Raw genomic sequence first — 25094 nt, 5'->3', positions numbered from 1 at the left:
TTTTTTTTGTATTAGGGCTATGTTTATTTTGTTTATTTGATTGTTCTTCTGTTTTCCTTTATAGGGATGGTTTTAGATTTTCATCTCAAGAAGCAGCTTCTAGTTTTGGTGATGATAGACTACTGATAGAAAAATTTATTGATAACCCTCGTCATATAGAAATTCAGGTTGGTACATTTTAAGATGTTTTCTAATTATTATGACTTTAAAATTATATCATTATTCCTACTGGAAACACATCCTTTCTTCTGTTCGGGATAACTGTAAATTGTTCTGATATGTTGGAATAAGTACAAATTAGAGAATTGCATAAATTGATAACCTACCTTTGGGATCTGGTATGCTTTTGTCAAAGTGCCAGAACCTCGGGATAGGGGATGATATAAAATCCCAGCTCCAGAAAGAAGCTGTCCTGAGATGTCTGGACAGGCTAAGTATATTTTACGAATACACTTTTGTCTTCTGAGATTTGGTCCTTTCAGGGCATTTTTAAAAGAAAAGTGCTTGATCTGGATTCTTGTTTCATTTTAGTTGACTAGATGTCTGTGTGGATCACTATGACAAGCACTGTACTAGAAGCTAGTTGTATAGAGATGAGGAAATCATATTTTCTACTCAGAATAAGATTTTAATGTAACCATTAAAGTGATGGTGAGGGTGTGATTTCAACAAAACAAAATGGATTTTTTTTTGAAATGAAGCATAGAAGAAAAAGGAGGCAAGTCTGCTGAAATTTTCATTTTATGATAGAAATGCCTTTTTGCTAATATTACACATTATGGCTATGAATTTATATGTAATAATTAAATGAAATTGATTAAATTGAAGTTCTTGAGGGCAGAGACTAGTCTTATTTACTTGCTATCCTCAGCAACCAAGCCAGTGCCTTTTATATTACTAATACTCAATAAGTGTTAAATTATGGTAAGTAATTATATATTTATATCAATTTATTTTAATTAGGTATGACATATAGCATGGGTGATATTTTTAAATACAGGTGAGCATGTCTTCCAGTAGTTGAAGTAGCCAACAAGGATGTTTCCCTACTGATCTACACTTGGGAGTTTTTTATTTACTTATTTTTGGGTAATTTGTACACAGGATAAAGAGAATTCAAGGAAAAGTAAGCATCCCTTTCAATCCTTTGAGGTTTACAATCCCTTTGGGGTTGTAAATATAAAGTTTTTCTCTATTAACATCAATCAAAAGAGGAATGAATATGTTCTGTGAGGTTCAAGCATTAAAAACCAAGGGTGTTATATAGGGAAGTATTAACTGGGAATGTGCTCCATGGGTATGGCTATATAATTTTCAAATGGTATTGTGTTTCAGGTTTTAGGTGATAAACATGGGAATGCCTTGTGGTTAAATGAAAGAGAGTGCTCAATTCAGCGAAGGAATCAGAAAGTGATAGAGGAAGCACCAAGGTAAGGGATTGTCCTAATGAACATTTATAGTAGTCTGCTTTTATATATTTCTTTTCTATTTTATTGGCTGAACTTGCTTTAATAGTCATGGTAAAACTTATATTTTTATAATTAAGAATTTTCTACTTGATCTTTCTCACTTCTTCAATGCATGAAAATGAGAGAATGCCTAAAAAATAAATTGGGGCTTTATTGGAGCAGAATTTGGGTGGATAACCACTATGAAGCCCACAGGCTTCTAGGTAACACAGATCCTGTGGATGTTTCTGGGCATATGGAATTTCTGGTATGCATGCTTTTTATGCTTTCCTATTGATGATGGTTTCATAAAGTTGATCCTGAATTTGTCCTACCATGAAAAGAGTTTTGGGCATGGTTTTAGAAATTTCTTAATTTATCAGAACTACTTTGGCTACTTCTCCATGCTACCTTTCATGTATTTGAAATTCCTTTCACTGAACATCATTTTTAATTTGATGGCTAGGTTGGTATTTTTAGATATTTTGGTTTTCTCTTATATTTTTAAAATCCCCAGTTGAGTATATATTGTTATTTTTAGTAATCAGGCTATAAGGAATATAGCCAATTATAACTTTCATCAGCGTAGTTATTGTGCTTCGATGTAATGTATGCGTAGTTTCTGAAAAGAGTAATTGTGAATATGAGTGAATCATTAATCACAGTACTGGTAAAAATGATATTTCACTTTAATTACATTAGTTATTAAAATACGATATGGTGTATTGTTTGATTATTTTTAGTTTTTTTTTAATCACTCATTTTTTACTAGGTGTTAAAAGGATTCAGAGGTGCTGGGCAAAAGTCATGGGCAGGAATGTGGAGTCCACACTGGGCCCTCTTCAGAAGTTACTTGTGTCAGGATTTATGTTTGAGTGCCTCATAAGAACAGCAGGAGTTGAAAAGCACATGAGCTGCTGGCTGCATAGAAATGCCAGCAAAGCTCTTGTTCTCCATGTTGACATACTTATTGTTAATACCAGTAGTAACTTTTTTGAAATACTCCAGGAATGACTTTAAGGGTGAACCCCCATCAGTATCCAGTTTGGCAACTGCCCTATTATGACATCCATGAGTTTCTTCTCTTTCAATGGTATGACTAATGCCATCTTGGAAGTCCGGGCACCAGTGCTCAATATGGTATAATGTTTAAAACTGCCATCTCCAAACCCTTTGCTACTTCTCTTATTGAGGAATTGGGGGAGGCATCTATGTTTCCACCCCTACTTTCTATGCCCTGTGACTACTTGACCAATAGACTACATAAAAGTGACACTTATGAAACTGCCAGCTTTTAATTCCTTGTCTCTTGGGATACCACACTTAAAAATCAGCTACTATGCTTTGAAGAATAATCCACTATAGCCTACATGGAGTGGGGCCCACATGATGTGAGGCCCTAGTTGATGGCTCAGGACCAGAATGAAGAAGGAGAAAAGGAAGGAGAAAAAGCAAAAACAACTTTCTATTGTGTCTTTAGGAAAGTTCCTAGTACATGTGTGTGTTGATTGCTTGGCAGTAATCTGAATTTTGGCACTTTGTTAGGGAGGCTGGGAAATAGAAGTGCTTAGCTGAAATTCTACTCATGTGAAGAAGGGGACAATAGATGCTGGTAGAAAGTGTCTGATACTACTCTTTTTTTTTCAATTTTGTATTTTCTGTATACTTCCAATATAATTAACTTTCTCTTTTTATTTAAAACTCACTCAGGTCTTACCTGGGATAAAAATCTATCACAGACTTGAAATCTTGAATCATGATTTTTGTTTCTTTTGTCTCTCCCCCTCTCCATCTCTCCTCCCCCCCCCTCGTTCTCACACACACACACACACACACACACATACACACAAGTTTTTCAAATGTGCATCTGATTTATTTAGAGAAAAAAAGGAAAATTTAAAGCAGTAGGAATCAAATAAAAAAAACCTTAGAACTGATCATTAATAGTGAGTTGATATGTATTTGTATACTGTGAAATATTAACATAATTGGAATATGTAGTTTTTAGTACCTACAGTGAGATTTTAGTACTGTGCTTTAAGTGTAGTGATGAAGTTTCTTTATAGCTCTGTGTGTCACTAGCAGAGTTTATGATAAGGGAAAAGACAAGACCAGATAGGACAAAAATAGTTTTACTCAGCTGTACTTGAGATTCTTCAAATGCTGTCATATTCATCTTTAGTTGGGTTTCTTTCTTTCAGTTGCATTAATTTTATCAGCCAGTTATTGTTGAAATGTTACCTATGCCTGTATCTTTTAGGTTAATGAAGATTTGTTATTTCTAATAGGTAAATAAGTTTCATAAAGTATGAATCCAAAAATTAATCCTAACATCACCAAAAGGGAAAATGGTGGAAGTGTACTTCACACTTGTGAACTATTCTTGCCTCAGCCCCATGAATTCAACCTGACTCTATTAAAGGCTCTACATTTAACCAGCAATTTTTAAGAAATAGGAATATAATACAAATGTTAAAAGACACTGTAGGGTTGCCTGTAGTTGAAACCAATGTGAAGAATAAGAAAGGAAAATAATGAGTTCTTGGTTTAAAAAAAAAAGGAAAGAGGGCATTACAAGTTAAGATGATCTTTTTTTTTTATGGAATCAAGAGTTATTTTTAATTTTTCTTAATTTTTATTTTATTGATTATGCCATTACAGTTGTTCTATTCCCCCCATTAATTCCCCTCCACCCTGCACCCTCCACCCCTACCATTCCCCGCCTTTAGTTCATGTCCATGTATCTCAAGTTCTTTAGATTCTATATTCCCCCTACTATTCTTGCCCTCCCCCTATCTATTTTCTACCTACCATCTATGCTACTTATTTTCTGTACCTTCTCCCCCCTTCTCCTCCTCCCACTCCCCTGTTGCTAACCCTCCACATGATCTCCATTTCTATATTTCCACTCCTGATCTAGCTGTCCTTTTAGTTTGCTTTTGTTTTAGGTGTGGTTGTTAATAACTGTGAGTTTGCTGTCCTTTCACTGTTCATGTTTTTTTAACTTCTTTTTCTTAGGTAAGTCCCTTTAACATTTCATATAATAAGGGCTTGATGATGATGAACGCCTTGAACTTGACCTTATCTGAGAAGCACTTTATCTGCCCTTCCATTCTAAATGAAAACTTTGCTGGATAGAGCAATCTTGGCTGTAGGTTTTTGGATTTCATGACTTGGAATACCTCTTTCCAGCCCCTTCTTGCCTGTAAGGTCTCTTTTGAACATCATTTTTGATGAGAAAATCTGCTGACAGTCTGATAGGAACTCCTTTGTAGGTGACTGTCCCCTTATCTCTTGCTGCTTCTAGGATTCTCTCTTTCATTTTAATTTTGGCTAATATAATGATGATGTGCCTTGGTGTGTTTCTTCTTGGGTCCAACTTCTTTGGGACTCTCTGATCTTCCTGGATTTCCTAGAAGTCTATTTCCTTTGCCAGGTTGGGGAAATTTTCCTTTATTATTTATTGAAATAAGTTTTCCACTGGTAGCTGTTTCTTTCCCCCTTCTGGTACCCCTATAATTTGGATGTTGGAGCGTTTAATGATGTCCTGGAGGTTCCTAAGTCTCTCCTCATTTTTTTTGAATTTTTGTTTCTTCATATTTTCCTGTTTGGTCATGTTTTCCTTCCTTTTGGTTCACTTCCTTGATTTGAATTCCAGTTTCCTTTTCATCACTATTGGTTTCCTGTGCAATTTTCTTCATTTCAATTAATTTAGCCTTCATATGTTCCTCTAATTTGTGACTAAAATCAAGCAGTTCTGTGAGCATCCTGATCACCAGTGTTTTGAACTGGGCATCTGAAAGTTTTGCTATTTCTTCGTTGCTTAGAGTTATTGGCTCTGGGGCTTTGAGATCTTCTTGCGCCATTTTTGGTCTGTTCCAGCCCTTTATGTATGTGGCCCGGAGCCTTAGGGGTGGGCGGGGCCACCAGGGTGAGGTTGCTGGGTTGTGACCCAGTAAGTGGGGGCAGGGTCAGAGCTGGGAAATGGCGGCCCTCTCTGCTGCCTCCTGTCGGTGAGACCCACTAGGTACCGTTTCACTGCCCACTCTCTCGCTGGTCTATCTGTGCAGGAATGCATGACCACAGTCAACCGCCACCCTGCACCCTGCAGGATCCACAGGTTGCTCACTGGGTCGCTCACTGGATCCGTCCGTTGCAACCCCATGCCTGGGATCCACGCGCCTGAGTCAGTCTGACTGAGTTTTCCTGTGCAAACCCGCTCCGCCAGCTGCTGGTTTCGCCCCTCTTACCGGTCAGGCTGAAGCATTCGTTGTTATCAGACTTCCGAAAAGTTCAGTTTTCTGTGTTCTGGCCGTGTTTTCTGTTGCTAATATTTTGTTGTCTTTAAACTTGGTTGCGTGAGAAAGCATGTCTTCTCCACCTTTGCCTCCATCTTGGCGGAAGTTAAGACGATCTTCGAAGATTTAAAAACTAGTCAAATGTAGTGACTGGGCATTAATTGGATTCTGATTCCAAAACTAAGTTGTAAAAGATATTGATGAGATAGCCAGTGAAATTTGAATATTGAGTAGATATTAAATGTTATTAAGGAGTTCTTATTAATTTTTAAAGTATGATTTTGTTCCACAAAAGTACTTGTAGAAACAGTTATGGAAGCATTTATGCATGAGATAACATTTAATTTGCTAAAAATAAATTGGTTAGCCTGATAGAAAAGTGGACATGCAGCATAGATAAAACAAAAGTGGTTATTATTATATGTGAAAAACAGGTGCATGCAAATAAATTATACTATTCCATAATAAAAATTTTATAAAATATCATCTTTTAAAAAAAGGGATTTTATTTATTTATTTTTAGAGAGAGAGGGGACAGAAGAGGAGGGAGAAAGAGAAAGAGAGAAATATTGATGTGCAATCAGTTGCCTCTCAACATGCCCACAACTGGGGACCTGGCCCACAACCCAGGCATGCGCTTGAACTGGGAATTGAACTGATGACCTTTTGGGGTATGGGATAATGCCCAAGTCACTGAGCCACACCAGTCAGGGCAAAAATGTCATCTTAAGTTTACTCATTTGAGAACAGTTTAACCATTTTTTAAATTAAATTTATAGGGTGACATTGGTTAATACAATTATATATGATTCAGACACATAACTCTATAATATGTCATCTGTATATTGTAGTGTGTGTTCACCATCCCAAGTGAAGTTGAGACCATTTCACTCACTAAGTAGTCAATGTTTTGTATCTCAGAACCTACTTGTATTAGAAACAAGGTCTGTGAAAATGCAGAAATTATTTGATAATATCTTTTTCAGGGTTGACTGAAAACTTTTAGCTTTATTTTCCTGCTGGAATGTGATTTTGATGTTGCAAAACTAAAGTTTTGAGGGTTTATTAGGTGTACAGTCAAATTTTGTTATTTGAAGTAGTTAAGTTTCATAAAGTCACTACAATCACTGAATCAGTGAATACTGAAGCATTGCTTCTAGGGGAAATAGAGGGTTAGGTTCCTTCAAGCCTCTAGTTAGAACATTTATACCAACTAATTAATATATAACCTTGTTTTGTATGTGTCTCTGTTGAAAGACACCTTGTTTAGTATATATTATTGAGTCAGTTATTAACATTGAACTTACAGTCCTAGCCCCCAGCTCTGTAATGCATTCCTGAAGGAAGCTCATTTACCACAGATGTTTTCTCCATAAGGCACATCACAACATCACAGCCTTCTTGGGCTTAGGAGGAACACCAGAGTGTACTTCCACACAGCACTCAAGGGCCATTTTAAGAAGCAAATTCATCCCCCCACACACATCCTCCCACAAAAATGAGAATGTGGCAGTAAGCAAACTGTGAAAAGGGCAGTTGTTTATACTATGAGAGCTGAAACAAGAAAGCAGAGTGTTGCTTTATTTGATCTCAGCTGGGAATACTCATGTTGGGGGGGGGTCTCAAATTTTTTTGCTTCTCTGAGCTTGTGTGTGAATGACCACAGAAGTGCTGTGAGTATGAGTTTTGAGATTACAAATAAGTTTTAGCAAATTTGTAAATATAAAAACATGAATAACAATGATCAATCGTATATGTTAGATTCTAAGAATTTATTTTTTCTCAATTTTAGCTTGAAGTGATTCTGAATATGTGTTTTAAATTTCACATACTGAAAACTACTGAGTGGCAGTAGTTGTATATTTTATAAGTTGCAATATAATGTGGAAAGTTTGAATATTTTATGAAAACCTGAAGTTGATGTATTCAAATGTGTGTAATAACACAATAAGTACATATTACATGTAAAGCATATAATATGAATTTTTAAATTGGTATAAATGATCATATCTGAATAAACTTGAAGAATATTTTTCATATAATGCATACAAAAGATAATTAGATATTTGTTGAAAATGCACTACTCTTTCTGTACTTGTAGCATTTTTCTAGATTCTGTGACTCGAAGTGCAATGGGAGAACAAGCTGTAGCTCTTGCCAAAGCAGTAAAGTATTCTTCTGCTGGAACTGTAGAATTCCTTGTGGACTCAAAGAAAAATTTTTATTTCTTGGAAATGAATACGAGACTCCAGGTAACAAAACCTCAGTTTTTTATTTCTCTCTATGCCTTTATACTTAACTCTTCCTCACTTACTCCTTTTTGTGTTTTATAAAAGTCAAACACCAACTTCAGAAAGTGCTAAATAAAGACTTAGCTTTTATGCTTTGATAAGACATCTGTTAGGAATGACAGATAAGTGTCAAGTTAATTGGATGGTCAGGATCTAGCCCTTCATTTTTATTATGTTAATACTTAATATGGGAAATTCTACTTTGCTTTTTTCTTGAACTTCTCTTGATGAACCCTATTTGTTAGGGTTCATGTGCTCTTAAGAGAAACTACTCTAGATATTATAAATAGAAAGAGATTAATTTGGAAGGGATTATGGAAGGAAGGGTACATAGAATGAGCTTCCAGTGATGACTCGCAGAACTATACCACCAACCTGGTTTCCAGAACAGCCGTTCCTATTAGTTACAAAGCTGACAAATCAAGTGGCTGCCCTTGCAACTGTTGACTTTAAGGACATACTTCCTTAGTTCCCATAAAGTTCTCAGGAAGGCATTGGTGCTTTAACTAACTGGTTGATTAGTTTTCTTCCCACTTTCATTTTTCTTTTATTTAAATTGTAAACTATAAATACACATAGAGAAAGGTACATAGAACACAAATATATAGTTGAATATGTTATTTTAAAACAGAAATCTGAAGGATCCAAGGTGCTAGAGTAGTAAGTGGAAGCTGCACTAACCTCCTCCCAGGACCAATCTGGGATTGCAAATAAATTGTAGAGAAATCATTCAGAATAACTAACAGAACACTAGCTGGAAAGAAGCCTTACAACCAACCAACGACAGACCGAAGAAACCACTTCACCGAAATGAGACTGGAAGGGAACATGGAGGGGGCACATGAGGTCTCGCTGGGCTCCCATGGGCAGCAGCTGAAGTTCCAGAGTGATATTTCAGCAGCTGGGGGGTTCCATCTGAGAAGTGTGGGATCTAAACTCCAAGCTGGACTCCCCAAGCCTACAGAGCCTGAAAGAAACCCAGATAACATCCAGCTGTGAAAAACAGCAGGGTTTCTGTCTGCCAGGGAGAGGCCACTGGAGACACGGAGAGCTTCTTAAAGGGCCAACACAGAAAATTTCATTTGTAGCCACTTACCCTGGGCTCCAGCAGAGGGAGTACAGAATGGACTAGAGGTGCTTACGGAGAGTCGGGGGCTGGTGACTTCGGGGAGAGAATAGAAGGAATAGCTAACACGGCCCCTGTGCTCAATCATTCCCCATACTGCAGAAGCCATATTTCTTAGGCAAAGCATACCTCTCCACACATCAGCTTAGGTGAAGAAAGAGCCCCATCCTGAGGAATTACTCTGCCTTAATTTATAGTGCTTAAGGTGGGCTGCTGACTACAGCTTGATTAGATTAACAACTGATTAGTTTAATAACTAAGGTAGAAAATACAAAGAAGCAGCCAAAATGGGAAGACAAAGAACCCCAAATAAAAGAACAAGAGAATTTACCAGAATAAGAATTAAATGAAATGGAGGAAGGCAGTTTGTCAGATGTAGAGAGTTTTGAGTAGTGATTATAAGGATACCCAACAGCAAGACATAGAAACTATAAAAAAGGACCAGTCAGAAATAAAGAATGCAATATCTGAAATAAGTAATATGCTGGAAGGAATAAAGAGTAGGTTAAATGAAGCAGAGGATTGAATCAGTGTTTTGAAAGACAAGGTAGAAAAAAACATCGAAGCAAAGCAGCAAAAAGAAAAAAAGAATTTAAAAAACGAGGAGAGCTTAAGAAATATTTTGGACAACATGAAATATAACAACGTCTGCATCATGGGGATAGCAGAAGGAGAAGAAGTCAATAAGGAATCAAGAACCTATTTGAAGAAATAATCACCTAAAACTTCCCTAATCTGGTGAAGAAAAAACACACACAAGTCCAGGAAGCTCAGAGAATCCCAAACAATTTGGACCCAAAGAGGCCTACATTCAGGCAGGCACATCATAATTAAAATGACACAGTTTAAAGACAAGAAGAGAATTCTAAAAGCCACAAGAAAAAAGCAGGTAGTTACCTACAAGGGAGCACTAATTAGACTAACATCTGATAACAGAAACATTTCAAGCCAGAAGAGAGTGGCATGAAATATTCAAGTGATGAAAAGCAAGTACCTGCAACCAAGGCCTTACTCAGCAATGCTATTATTTAAAATTGAAAGAGAAATTAGGAGATTCCAGACAAGAAAAAGCAGAAGGAGTTTAACACCAAGCTAGTACTACAACAAATGGTAAAGGGCTTGCTGGAAGAAGAAGAAGAGGAAGGGCGGGGTGGGGCAGGGGGAGGGGGAAAAGGAAAAAGAAAAAACAGGGGAGAACAGTCTAGCAATAAAATGGCACTACATACATGTCTATCAATAATCACCTTAAACGTAAATGACTTAAATGCTCCAACCAAAAGACATAGGGGAGCTGAATGGATAAAAAACCAAGACCCACATATATGCTGCCTCCAAGAGATCCATCTCAGGTTGAAAGAGTCACACAGACTAAAAGTAAAGGGATGAAAAAAGGTATTTCATGCAAATGGAAAAGAAAAAAAAAGCTGGGATGGCAGGACTTATATCCAACAAAATAGACTTTAAGGCCAAGGCTATAGTAAGAGACAAAGAAGGATACTACATAATGATAAAGAAACAATCCCCAAGAGGATATAACCTATAAATATTTACACTCCAACACAGGAGCATCTAAATATGTAAAGCAAATCTTGATGGATATAAAGGGAAAGAGATAGACAGAAATACAGTCACAGTTGGGGATTTTAGTACCCCATTGATTTAAACTGGTAGATTTTCCAGGCAGAAAATCAACAAGGAGACAGCAGCATTAAATGACACACTAGATCAAATGGTTTTAATTAATATTTTCAGAGCATTTTATCCCAAAGCAGCAGAATATACAGACTTTTCAAGTGCACATGGAATGTTTTCCAGGATAAGCCACATGTTAGGACATAAAACAAGTCACAAAAATTTAAGAAGATTGAAATCATATCAAGCATCTTCTTTGACTACAATGCTATGAAGGAGAAATTAATCATAAGAAGAACACTGAAAAACACACAAAGACATGGAAACTAAATAACATGTTATAAAACAGTGAACAGGTGAACAATGAGATCAAGGAAGAAAACAAAAGATAACTTGAAACAAATGAAAATGAGAACACAACAATCCAAAAATCTGTGGGACACTGGGAAAGCAGTCCTAAAGAGGGAAATTCATAACATTACAGGCCTGTCTCAAAAAAATGAGAAAAAGCTCAAATAAACAATCAGAGTTCACGCTTAAAGGAACTTGAAAAAGAACAATGAACAAATCCCATAGTGAGTAGAAGGAAGGAAATAATAAAGATCAGAGCAGAAGTAAAGGAAATAGACTCTAAAATGATGATATAAAAGATCAATGAATCCAACTGCTGCTCCTGTGACAAGATAAACAAGATTGGCACACCTTTAACCAGTCTCATTAAGAAAAAAAGAGAAAGAACCCAAATAAATAAAATCAGAAATGAAAGAGTAGAAAATAACTTGGCTGTTTTATTTTTTTAACTTTAAATCTGGTATCATGTATTACATAATTTTTTTATACCCAGTTTTTTTCTCAATATTGTGTTTAGGAGAGTCAATCCTGTTGTTTTATGTATCTCCCAAATGATACTTCTTTGAAGAAAATGCCACTGTGTTATCTATTTTATTTTTGCAGATACTTAGTTTGTTTCCAGTTTTATGTGATTTATACTTGTTTGCTAGGGCTGCAATAACAAAGTATCACAAACCGGGTGGCTTAAATGACAGAAATTTATTCTCTCAACTTTTTAGGAAGCTAAACATCTGAAATCAAGGAGTTGGCAGCCTTGGTTTCTTCATGGGGGCTCTCAGGAAGAATCTGTGCTTTGGTTCTCTCCTCGCTTTTTGTAGCTGCCAACAGTCTTTGGCATTCCTTTCCTGGGAAGCATAACTCCAATTTCTGACTCAGTCATAACCTGGCATTCTTCCTTGTGTTGCTGTGCCCAAATTCCACCCCCCCAGGCCGACTTTTTAAAATAAGGATACTAGTCATTGTATTTAGGGCCCACTTTAGTATGACCTCATCTTTTGCCAAGACTCTATTTTCAAATAAGGTCACATTCACAGGTTCTGAGTGGAAATGCATTTTCAGGAGGCACTATTTAATCCAGTACATAATTCAAAAAACACATGTGTCAGTAATTCATTAAGCTGTACATGTATCAGTACATGTATCAACACATGAAAAAGTATCATATACATTTTTCTTTGTTATATTTAACAATAAAAACATTTTAAGATAATTATATATGGTCTATAGCAGCAACTTTCATTTTTTAAAAATCTCATGGCATATAACAACACTACTAAAATTTTGTGGTACACCAAAGATTTTTTTGCCAATGTGACTAAAAAGATAGGTATACTTTTGATTGATTTAAAAAATGGTAATTACCCACCCATTTTGCTCCAAGTGACTTTAAAAAAAATTAGGTGCCTCTACTTGTATATAAGGATTTTTGGTACCAATCAGATGCAACCTTATTGTACAATGTGACCAATAAGATTTAACTCTATAGGACTTATATATTTATGATTCAAGACAGGGCATTCATATCAGATGGCTATTATTGTGTTGGCTATTATCATTTTTTTTTAAAAAATTCATACTCAAGGGGAAAATATGTCAGTGCCTCTGACTAAATAGTCAGGTATTACATGTTTTAAGAATTCTTGCATCACACCAGTTGAAATTCGCTGGTCTATAGTGACAGAAAATAGATTATTAGTTGCCTAAGACTGAGGGTTGGGGGCTGATAGCTAAGGAGTGTAGGACAGTAGAAAGAGTAGTAAGTGGTACTTGTGCCTAGAAATGGAATCAATTGCTTTTCACTTAAGCCTTTATTTTTAGTGGAATGGAGTTGAGTTGTTCTGTGCAGGAGCTGCACAGGGATTGAGTCTTTTGTATTGCTCTGCTTATCTTTTATGCACCTGGGTTGTGGATGATTTTTCTCAGTTTCTTTTTTTTTTATTTTATAAATTTTATTTATTTATTTTTCAAGAGAGGGGAAGGGAAGGAGAAAGAGTGGGAGAGAAATATCAATGTATGGTTGCCTCTCATTTGCCCCCTGCTGGGAATTGGCCTGCAACCCAGGCATGTGCCCTGACTGGAATCAAACCACGATACTTTGGTTTGTAAGCCCAGGCTCAATCCACTGAGGTACGCCAGCCGGGGCTCAATTTCTATTTCACCCTTAGCTTTAGGATTTTCCTCTGATCTTCTGTTTCAGAAGGTATGTCTTATGCTGTAGCCTCTTTCCCTAAAGTGGACTCCTTTTATTTGTTACTACCTACAGGAAGGGTTCTGTTTGAACTTAATTTAATTTTTTCAATTATTTAGTTTATCATACCATCTAATGTTTTGAAGGGTGTTCTATTATTGATTAAACTAATTTATTTTTTAAATTGAATTTATTGGGGTGACATTGGTTAATAAAATTATGTTGGTTTCAGGTGTACAATTTTAAAACACATGATCTGTACATAGTATTGCATGTTCACCACCCCAAGTCAAGTCTCCTTCCATCACCATTTATTTTCCCCCATTACTCTCTTCTACCTCCCTACCCCCATTTTTCCCTTTGGTAATCACCATGTTCACCATATTGTTTTCTGTGTCTAACATTTTTTTTTCTTATTCCCTTTACCTTTTTCACTCAGTCCTTCAACCCCTCACTCCCCACTGACAGCTGTCAGTCTGTTCTCTGTATCTGTAATTCTGTTTTCATTTTGTTAGTTTATTTTGTTAGTTTATTTTGTTCATGACACTCCACATATAAGTAAAATCATATAGTACTTGTCTTTCTCTGACTGACATATTTCACTTAGCATAATACTCTCTGGGTCTATCCATGATGTTGCAAAGATTAAAATTACCTTTTTTTTTTTTTTTTAATGACTGAGTGTGAATCCATTGTGTAAATGTACCATAGCTTTTTTATCCACTCAGCTACTGATGGGCGGGCAGTTGGGCTGCTTCCAAATCTTGGCTATTGTAAGTAATGCTGCAGTGAACACAAGGGTGCATATATTCTTTTCAATTAGCGTTTTGGGTTTCTTTGGATATATTGGTGGGTCATAAGGCAGTTTCTTTTTAATTTTTTGAGGTAACTCTGTACTGCTTTCCAGAGTGGCTGCACTGATCTGCATTCCCACCAGGAGTACACAAGGGTGGATTCCCTTTTCTCCACATCCTCACCAAAAATTGTTTGTTGATTTAATGATGATAGCCATTCTGACAAGTAGGAGATGATGTCTCATTGTGGTTTTAATTTGCATTTCTCTGATGATTAGTGATGTGGATATCTTTTCATATGTCTAGTGGCCATCTGTCCTCTTTTAAAAAGTGCTGTGCAGGTCCTTGGCCCATTTTTGTAGTTGGATTTTTTTCTTTCAGTGCTTAGTTTTAGAAGTTCTTTATACATTTTGGATATTTACCTCTTATCAGATGTTTTATAGGCAAATATGTTCAGGGATATTTTCTGTTGTTCTCTTTTGGCCTTCATCTTAACTCAGTCCTTGTATCCTTGGACCTTGAAGACAGGTTTTCCTTAAGGGTCCTGCTCTTCCCCTGGTGGTGGGAACCTAGTGGTCTGGGCCCAAAGTAGTTCTCAGCCTCTCCCCAAGGGTTATATTCTTGCATGTAGTATCTTATTTCATCCTTTTACTCTCTACCTATCTGCATTCAGACATATAACATGTGTCTCTGTAAGCAGTGGATAATTTTTTTAACTAAGTTTGATAATCGTCATCTTATACCTAGACCATTTTCTCCAAAGAAAGTTAATGTAAATTGTGATATATTTGGGTTTAAATTTATAGTCTTTTAAAATGCTATTTTTTTGTTCCAACTCTGTAGTCTTTCTTTTTTTCTTTTGATTCTTGTTTGCTTTTGTAATATTTATCATTTAATTTTGTACTTGTATTAGTTTGGGAGTTATACAGGGTGAAGTAAAAGTAGTTTTGCAGTTACTCATATGGCAAATAATATAATAATAAATAATAATACAAGAATAAATTCTGTGTTTTATCTACTCACAACTGTAAACCGACTTTTTCCCCATGCTGTATATACTTCTAATATTTTGGTAGAATCTATACATATGTAACAGCATATACCCTTATGTTATCAAAGTTTAGTATCACTCACCTTTTCATTTGCCACACCAGACTGTATAAGGACCTTTGAACATTTTAATTCTTTTTACTCTCTCCTGATTCAACGTGCAGTTATCCTTCACAGGGCATTCTCTTATTAACTTAAATAATACTCATTCAGTTCTACCCACTTATTTAACCTTTTTTTTTTCCTCCTTATTTACTTTTGGAAATTTCTTTTTAGGTATTTTGTAACAAAAATACTCTGTTTTTTTCCTTCACCCTCTATTACCACCACACTCACACTGCTTTATTTTTATTTTTCTTTCTTTTATTGTTTCTGGGGAGAGGGAAGGGAGGGAGAAGGAGAGAGAAACACGGATGTGAGAAAGAAACATGGATCAGTTGCCTCTAGCACATGCCTCAACTGGGGGCTGAACCTAAATTTAGGCATGTGCCTTGACTAACAATTGAACCCATGAGGCCCAACCAACTGAGCCACACCAGCCAGAGCATACACTCACACTGCTGACCACCAAATGCATGGGTGTTTTTCTGGACTGACCAATTCTCTGCTGTTAGATGAGTGTCCTGCCATTCAATTCAGTTGAATTGAGTCTACCTTGAGTTAGCCTCTCATAAGACTGAAGATGCCAGCCACAAGTTCCAGGTTGTCACCTGAAATTCTGACTAGCTATATAAATCAGGGTTCCCATGACCCCTTCTCAGGTTTGATTAACTGCAGAACTTAAGGAATATATATTTATGTTTACTGCCTTATTATATAATAAAGGATATGATAAAGGATAGAGATGAACGGCCAGGTAAAGAGATATATGGGACAAGGTATGAAAGAATCCCAAGTCACAGGATCTTTGTTCTCGTCAAATTAGTATGTGCCACCCTCCTGGAATGTGGATGTGTTTTTTAACTCAGAAGCTCTCTGAATCTTATACTTTAGGGATTTTTTAATGGAGGCTTCAGCACATAGACATCATTGATTATTAGCTCATTTTCCAACCCTTCTCCTTTCTATGGGGGATGAGCAATTGGATGGAAAATTTCAAGCTTTTTTATCTTGGTTCTGTGATTTTAAATACTGACCTCCATCTAGGAGTCCACCAAGAATGATCTCATAGAACACAGAAGGAACTCTCCTCACTCAAGAAATTTCAAGAGTTTTAGGAGCTCTATGTCAGGGACCAGGATCGGAGACCAATATGTTTCTTATTTCACAGGTTTGCTTGTGGTAAACTCTTTGTTAACAGCCAGTGATTTCATATTTGTCTTTATTCATGAAAGCTGTTTTTACTCTGAGAATTCTTAGTTTGATCAGTATGTTTTTTTATCAACTCTGAAGATACTATTCCTCTGTCTCTGGTTATTTCTGGAGAGACTTCAGTTCTCATTCTACCATCTGCTTATTTGGAGATAAATAATTTTTTATTTTTGTAGCATTTATGAATTTCTCTTTTTTGTGAGATTTTCTTCAGTTTTTCTTTGATAAATGTACATGTGCATTTGGAATTTATTGAATTTCTTGAGTCTATGGCTATGTGTGTGTGTGTATATATACTTTTATAAAAGCATATATATACATACCTTTATGTTTATGTTTGTGCATACATATATGCACTTTTATAAAAGTGTATATATATAAGTGTATGTGTGTATATATATTTACATGCACTTTTATGATAGACCTTGTTGGTATATATGTATATATAATAAGTATATGTATATACATGTATGTAACTTATATGTTAGATCTTAGTATTTACCTTTTATGTTTCTTACCCTTCTTTGACATTTTTCATCTTTTTAAAAAATTGTTTTCTGACCTATCTTCCTTACTATTTCTTGAGCTGTATTGAATTAATTGATTACCCATTTAGTTCCTAATTTTTTGTTTGTTTTAGTTCTAGAATTTTTATTTGGTTTTTAATTTTTTTGTAAAGATTTTATTTTCTTATTTTCAGAGAGGGAAAAGGAGGGAGAAAGGGAGACAAATGTGTGGTTGCCTCTCGCACGCCCCCTACTGGGGATCTGGCCCACAACCCATGCGTGTGTGCTGACTGGTAATCAAACCTGTGGCCCCTTGGTTCACAGGCCAGTGCTCAATCCACTGAGCCACACCAGCCAGGGCTTTATTTGGTTCTTTAAAAAATATAACTCAAAACTTACCTTTTTTCACTTTCTAACCAAATTTTTAAGTTTGACTTTTATTTCTTTGAACATAATTACCTTATTTGTTTTATAGTATGTGCCTGATCATTTCAGTACCTGAAGCCTTTGTGGTATCTGTTGTCTTTGTTGTTTCTTGGTTGTGATTCTAGTTATTTGCATGCCTTCATATCTTTATACTGATTATTTAAAAATTGTTCTTATTAATAAATTGAATATTAGAATGATAGATTCTTTGGTATAGAGATTTTTCAATTTTTCTGCCACATACCTGTGAACAGTAGTAATTTGTGACTATAGTAATCTATGCGTGAAGTTCTTTGGACTCCTGAGGGCATACAAAGTGCAGCTGTAGTTCTAGAGTATGGTTTGTTTTATTGTAGTTCACTCATCTCAGTGTTGCATTCCTTCATGGCCTCAACATAAAGTGGAGATGATTTATCAATGTCCTCTCTTTTGGTGATCCCTGGTCTTTGTGCTTTGGTGGTACTTTTAATTTCTCAATGCTACCAGAAATATAGCTTAGCTTACTTCTGTTTTCCTGGAATGTTAAATGCCTTTAGGTCAAAATGGTGTAGAGTGTTGGACTTATGTCTCCTATATTCTTAGCGTTTTGATGTTTTTTTTAAAAATATGCTCCCTTCCCAACGGCTACCTAAGCCCAAGTAATTGTGAGCACAGGCCCCAAGAGGATGGATTTAGAGGTACATTATGCCTGTGGATTAGATAAATGCATGCTCCAAGTCTGAACAGCCACACATACCCCTAAAAAACCAACAATAAACAAAACAACAAACACCAGTAACTGGATGTTGGAATACTATTTGAGAAAACTCCTAAGCTCACACCCCTTCTTGCCAGTGGGAAACCTCGAGAATGATGGCCCGTGGCTCACTGTTGCCCTACTTTTCTCTTCCAAATATCATGCACATGAATTTGATTGACACATTCAAAATCTCATCCAGTTGTTGAGAATCTCAGCTGCAAGGGAGTCTGGGAATAGGGTTTTTGACCTGTTCTTTTCTGTAGTATAGGGGAGTACCCTAGAAGGAGTTTGGTGTGAAGGTCGAGTACCACTCTACCATTTTCATATGAATATAGCTCAAATGTTTAATTGGTAAGTTATGTGTAAAAAATTAAAAACATTACCCTATTGTATTATAAAGCATAACTCTCAAATAATGGAACTAATTATTTTATTTACTATAAAAGAAATGATCTAGAGGAATTTTGAGAGTATTATCATAAATATTTATAGTTTGTATAGGCATTAACTCAATAGTGGTTGCTCAAAACTTAGGATACTTCCTTTTTGGAATTCCTTCTTTAACCTGTACTGTATTGTCCTGAATGTCATTAGAAATGACAGAATTTTGCCTTTTTGAGTTTCTTTGGATTAAAAGTATGTCTTTATAACTAAATTATCTAATTAGATAATTAGCTGGAGAATTAGCATGTTTTTTTTATTAAAATGGGGACTTCATTATGTCATAATGATAATGGCATGTAATATGATTCTGAAAGCAATTTGTATTTTTTTTAAAAATATTTTATTATTTATTTATCTTTAGAGGGGAAGGGGGGGAAGGAGAGAGGGAGAGAAACATCAATGTATGGTTGCCTTTTGTGCGTCCCCTGCTGGGAACTGGCCTGTAGGGAACCGGCCTGCAACCCAGGCATGTGCCCTGACTGGGAATCGAACCACGATCGAGTGGTTCGCAGGCCCGTGCTCAATCCACTGAGCTACACCAGCCAGGGCAGCAATTTGTATTTTATTCCAGACACAAGAGATACTAAATTGTTTACTTTGAATACTGTATCAGAATTTAAGGAATTTTAGGGCACTTTTGTTTCTATGTTCTTGTGGCTTTTGCTTGTTTGTTTTTGGCTCATTTATCTCAGCCTGTAAGTTATTTCAAGTTTGTCTAATGGTTCTTTTGACATAAGGCTGCCAAAAAGTTGATATTTATGTCAAATAATTCTATGTATTCAGTCAATATTAGTTATGTATTTATGTTTACATTTTGTATCCTGGATGGCTTGCTAGGAAATTATGTTATATATCCTCAAAAAAGATTAAAAATAAATTTCAGAAAAAATTAAATTGATTAAGAACTACATTATATGAGATCTGCCAGTACTGCAGTCTGTGTTATTTAATATCACACTTTGATACATTTGTGTGTCCTAGTTAATATTTATTTTTCTATTTTTTAAAATGTTTTATTTATTTATTTCTATAGAGAGAGGTGAAGGGAAGGCGAAAGAGTGGGAGAGAAACGTCAGTGTGTGGTTGCCTCTCATGTGTCCCCACTGGGGACCTGGCCCCAAACCCAGGCACGTGCCCTAACTGGGAATCGAACCAGTGACCCCTTGCTTCACAGGCCCGTGCTCAATCCACTGAGCTACATCAGCCAGGGCTAATGTTTAATAATATTCCTTTTCTCTCTTGCATTTACTTCCAGGGACATTAATCTTGTCAGTTACCAGACAAATTAATTTTGATGTCTTTAGAATGCATCTGTGTTCTAGAGAATATCTGGTGGTGGAGGCTATAACTGAATGGGGACCTGAGAAAATAATCTTAGTTTTAATAGTATTCAGAGAGCCATTCTTATATATTTCAAAGACTTCTTTCTGATATCGTTTAAATAATTAAAAATGTCTTTTAATAGGTCTTCTTCCAAATTTCTTCACTCACTTTAAATTATAGTGGTTAAGGCACATTCACCAAATTCTTTATCTTCTAAGATATACGTTATCTCTAATTAGTGATTCAGTTTAAGATTGGAGGACCATACTTTTCTTTGTTCTTTTATTTTTTCTTGAAATTTCCTGATTGAACGAACTGTAACTTTTCTTAGATTCAGAACTTACACTTTTTTTCCCTGGTAACAGAAATTGGAGAAGCAAGTTTTGCTGGATTTCCTTAAGAACAAAATTATTATAGATCAGAAAGAGTCCAAGAGAACAAGTGGGCAGCGACCAGAGGGGAGAGGGAAGGGAACTTAAGGGGAAAAAGGGGGAGGGATTTTGAGGAACAAGTATGAAAGACACAGAGATGAGGACTGGGGGGGGGGGAATGGGAGGGAGGGGGGAGACCGGGCGGGGGGGTGGGGTGGGATGGGAGAAATAGATTAAAAAAATGTACTTGAAAAGTAACTAAATAAAATTTAATATTAAAAAAAAAAAGAAAGAGTCCAACTACCTGGGGCTAGCAGAGCCAGACACTAAACACGAACTGCAGTGGTGTTTGTTAGCTATTTTATTGATTAATGGTGCCATCCAGGAGAACAGGAAGATTATGCTCAGAAGCTCAAGCTCCCCAATGGCATATAGGTTATGGATTATATAGGGTAAAATCACAAGACAGTGTGGGTTAGGGATTGGGGTCATGCTAGGAGCTGATTGGTTGGAGGTGAGGTAAGGATAATGTCCTATCCTTCAGGTCTTAAGGACAGCTCTGAGGTCTGTTCATGTGAAAGTAGCCCTGCGGTCATTCCACTTCAGGGCTCAGGAACTGAAACATAACTTAGGTCAAGATGTTATCTTTAATATGCTAGAGGTCCAGATCTTGTTACCGTGAGTCAGGTTTGGGCTGCTATCTTCTGCGAGTTAGGGTTTGCTGATTATCCAAGGGAAAAGACTGGTCTCTGGTTGGTGGGTGATGGTGGTGGCCTAGTTTGTGATATGATTTCTAGAGCTAGAATTCAAAACTAATTTAAAAAGGACCCAAAGGACCAAAGTCCTAAGGATCCTCTATTTCAAAGTTTGAAATAACAAATAGAGTTTCTCCTTAGAGAGACACAACCCTGAGAAAGTCACCAGGTCCTCTGCATAAATACTTGGTTCAATTGACTGCTTTTGTTCTCAATCTGATCAGAATTTATGTATCAGAATAGACTATATGTTGTTAGTTTTTTAAGTCACTGGTCTTCTGTTGCTTAAAGATAAAATCAAAATATTTTATCATCACAAGTCCCATTTCCCTGTGGTCTTAATCTCCCCTGGGAATCCTCTTTACTGCCAAAGACTTACTAGTTAGAAGAGACTCCTTTTCCTGAATATGCCATTCAGTTTGACCTTAGTGTGTCTTTATCATGTTATTTTATTTGCTTGGAATTGCCTCTATTCACTTACTGTAGTAGAAGCACAGATATATATCCACCCACACATATTTTGCCTGTTTCCTTTTGTTCTGCATATGATGAATGGTTAGAAGGTGAAATACTCCACCCAAAATATGACTTTGCTACAATGCAATTTCAATGAACTAAATTATATGTAATAATTTTAATTTCTTATTTTATTGAATAATTTTAGTTTCATGAATATTCTACATGAATAGTTGCACAAATAATTTTAGTTTATTTTATTGAACAGTAATACTAAGAATTGGTAATACTTGACAAGAGAAAAAATTCAAGTGGTTCTAGAGTATACATCAGAAAAATAACTTTCTGTACCACATTTTTATCCCTTTATTTGGTTTCTTCTCTGACCCAGAAGCCTTTTTTTCCTGGCAGTATTTTACCTGTTGAATCTTTTTGACTTTATATATCGTTTTTTCTTATTATGCAGAAAATTTTTATTTTTACATCTTGCAGATGAATTTTTAAATCTCTTTTATTGCTTTTTGTGTTGTGACATACTTAGAGTTTTCCTACTCTATGATGAATGAAACATTTTTCTTTTTTAAAAAAATATTTTATTTATTGATTTTTAGAGAGAGGGGAAAGGAGGGAGAAAGAGGGGGAGAGAAACATCAGTGTGCAGTGGCCTCTTGCATGCCCCCGGCTGAGCACCTGGCCTGCAACCCAGGCATGTGCCTCAATTGGGAATCAAACTGGTGACCCTTTGGTTCACAAGCTGACACTTAATCCACTGAGCCACACCAACTGGGGCTGAAACATTTTTCTTCCATTTTTTCTTCTAGTACTTATTTCATCTTTTCTAGTGAAATTTTCACTTCATTTGGTATTTATTTTATTTTTAAAATGACTGCCTGATTGTGCACGACCATTATAGAATAGTCATTATTTTCTGTACTAATTACAGGTCGTATTCATATGTACTGAATTCTCAGATTTGTAATTCTCTCTAATATATATATTAGAGAGAGAAAAAGGCAGGGAAAGAGAGATGGGGAAACAAAGTACCAATACTCACAGAAAAGAAGAAAAAAGAAAGAAATGACAAAAAATGAAGGGGAAATGAGAATCATTCGGAAGATAGAAGGCTCTTTGAAGTGATGCATGTGGGGGATTTCAGCTTTGTTCAGAGAATAGCCATCGCTGCTTTAGGAGGAAAAGGCAGGAGAAAGTTCTTGCTTTTCCTCTGCCTTTGTTTAGGGATGATTATTGCCTGCTCCTCACAGGGGACCCTGGTTTGACGACTTTGATTAATTTAAATTATTTTAGTTGCTTCTTTTGATATTTTTATATCTTTTTAATAGAAAGTCTTATACTAGTACTTCTTTTTTATTTTTCTATCAGCTTCCCTTTGTGAAACTTGTTGTATGTCATTGCCTGCCTTGCCACACTCACTGAACAAATGCGCACTCCTCATCTTCTTACCACTATGTCATGATTTGGGTTAGCTTAGTATTTGGATTTTATTATGACCACAGTGTGAATGCTATTCATAGCAGTCATATTGTCAACTAGATTACTATTATTTCCTAAACATTTTGCTTTCTCTATTGCTATAAATTGTCTTAAATTTTTTAGCTTATATTCCCATATGCTAATCACTAATTTATCTACAAACTTGTTCTATTTTCTGATATTCAGACACAGTGAGTTTTCTGTCACTTGCCATTTTGTAGCAATTTCTAGTTTACTTTGTTCTGCTACAGTCTGGACTGATTGCCCTCTACATTTGCGTATTGGATTTGTAGCCAAGATTTACCCATCTTGACTTGAAGATTTTTTACACTTTTGTTTCTTTTTTCCTGGGCTTTTTCTCTTTTAAAAATATGTTGGGGTAACATTGGTTATTTTTTTTCTTTTTTTTTTACCTGGATTTTTGTCTTAAACACTATTGGTATATTCTTTATTTTCCTGGAGTATACATCTATTAGCTTCCTCATAACCAGTAAGTACATAGGAGCTAAATTTTATGAGAATTTGAATAAATGAAAATGATTCTGTGTTAACTAATTATAGAAAAAAACAAATAGTTTATATTGTGGTATAATTTGCATTTTGTAACATTCACCATTTTAAATATACAAATACAATAAGCTGAATGTTTGTATCCTTTCCCTCCAAAATTCATGTTGAAATGTAACCTACCTCAGTGCCTCCTGCTTTATGTAATTGTATTTAAACACAAAAATACCACAAATTTGGGAGGTGATTAGGTTATGAGGGTGAGGTCCTCATGGATTGGATTCATTCCCTTATTAAAAATGACTCCAGTCAGAAGGAGAAGAGAGAGAGTAAGAAATTGAAAATTTAATTGAAAACATAACGCAGGAGAACTTCCCTAATCTGGCAAAGGACATAGACTTCCAGGAAGTCCAGGAAGCTCAGAGAGTCCCCAAAAAATTGGATCCAAGGAAGCACACACCAAGGCACATCATAATTTAGTCACCCAAGATTAAAGAGAAGGAGAGAATCTTAAAAGCAGCAAGAAAAAAGGAGACAGTTCCCTACAAAGGAGTTCCCATAAGACTATTAGCTGATTTTTCAAAAGAAACCTCACAGGCAAAAAAGGGATGGAAAGAAGTATTTCAAGTCATGAAAGGCAAGCACCTACATCTGAGATGACTCTATCCAGCAAATTTATCATTTAGAATGGGGGGGGGCAGATAAAGTGCTTCTCAGGGAAGGTCAAGTTAAAGGAGTTCATCATTACCAAGTCCTTATTATATGAAATGTTAAAGGGACTTATCTAAGAAAAACAAGATGACCAAAAATACAAATAGTAAAATGATAACAAACTCACAACTATCTACAACCAAACTTAAAAAACAAAACAAAACTAAACTAAACAAATAACTAGAACAGGAACAGAATCACAGAAATGGAGATCAGTAGGGAGGGGGAGTGGGGAGAAAGGGAGGAAAAGGTACAGGGAAGAAGAAGTAAAATAGTGGGTACAAAATAGACAGGAGGAGATTAAGAATAGTATCGAAAATGTAGAAGTCAAAGAACATATATATGACTTATGGACATGAACTATGGGCGAGGAGAATGCGGGTGGGAGGGTATGTGCAGGGTAAAGGAGAATAAAGAGGGGGAAAATAGAACAACTGTAAGAGCATAATTAATAAAATATGTAGTTTTTACAAAATGGCCCCAGAGAACAACCTTCCCTCTGCTACCATGTGAGGACATAGTAAGAAGACTGATGTCTATAAACTAGGAAGTAGCTCTCATCCAATGCTGAATTGGCACCTTTATCTTGGACTTCTCAGACTTTGGGACTGTGACAGATAAATTTCTTTTGTTTTTAAGCCACCAGCCTGTGTTATTCTGTTGTAGCAAACTCTGGCAATGGACCACAATAGCAAGTCAACTAGTTTTAGTGAATTTATAGGGTTGTGCTACTAACAGCAGAATGGAATTGTAGAATGTTTCCAACCCGCCATAAAGATATCTGTGCAAAGGGGAAGGGTATATAAGGGGACTAAATGATAATAGAAAAAATACATTAAAGGTTAAATATCCTTTTTTCCACCCTGCTGTGGATAA

The 25094-nt window shown here is 36.0% G+C and overlaps 1 protein-coding gene across 1 annotated transcript in view; it reads left to right on the top strand.

Moving 5' to 3' along the window:
• The window catches only part of PCCA (propionyl-CoA carboxylase subunit alpha), a 526460-nt gene that overhangs the window by 228347 nt on the left and 273019 nt on the right, over window positions 1-25094 (top strand). Inside the window, exons 10-12 of the mRNA XM_037143368.2 lie at window positions 65-167; window positions 1336-1430; window positions 7848-7998. Coding sequence (XP_036999263.2) covers window positions 65-167; window positions 1336-1430; window positions 7848-7998 — 349 coding nt within the window. The remainder of the gene's footprint in view (window positions 1-64; window positions 168-1335; window positions 1431-7847; window positions 7999-25094) is intronic.

Source organism: Artibeus jamaicensis, unplaced genomic scaffold, assembly GCF_021234435.1.
Source record: "Artibeus jamaicensis isolate MK-2021 breed Jamaican fruit bat unplaced genomic scaffold, CSHL_Jam_final contig_1819, whole genome shotgun sequence".
NCBI classification, from domain to species: domain Eukaryota; kingdom Metazoa; phylum Chordata; class Mammalia; order Chiroptera; family Phyllostomidae; genus Artibeus; species Artibeus jamaicensis.
This window is presented reverse-complemented; position numbering and strand designations above follow the sequence as displayed.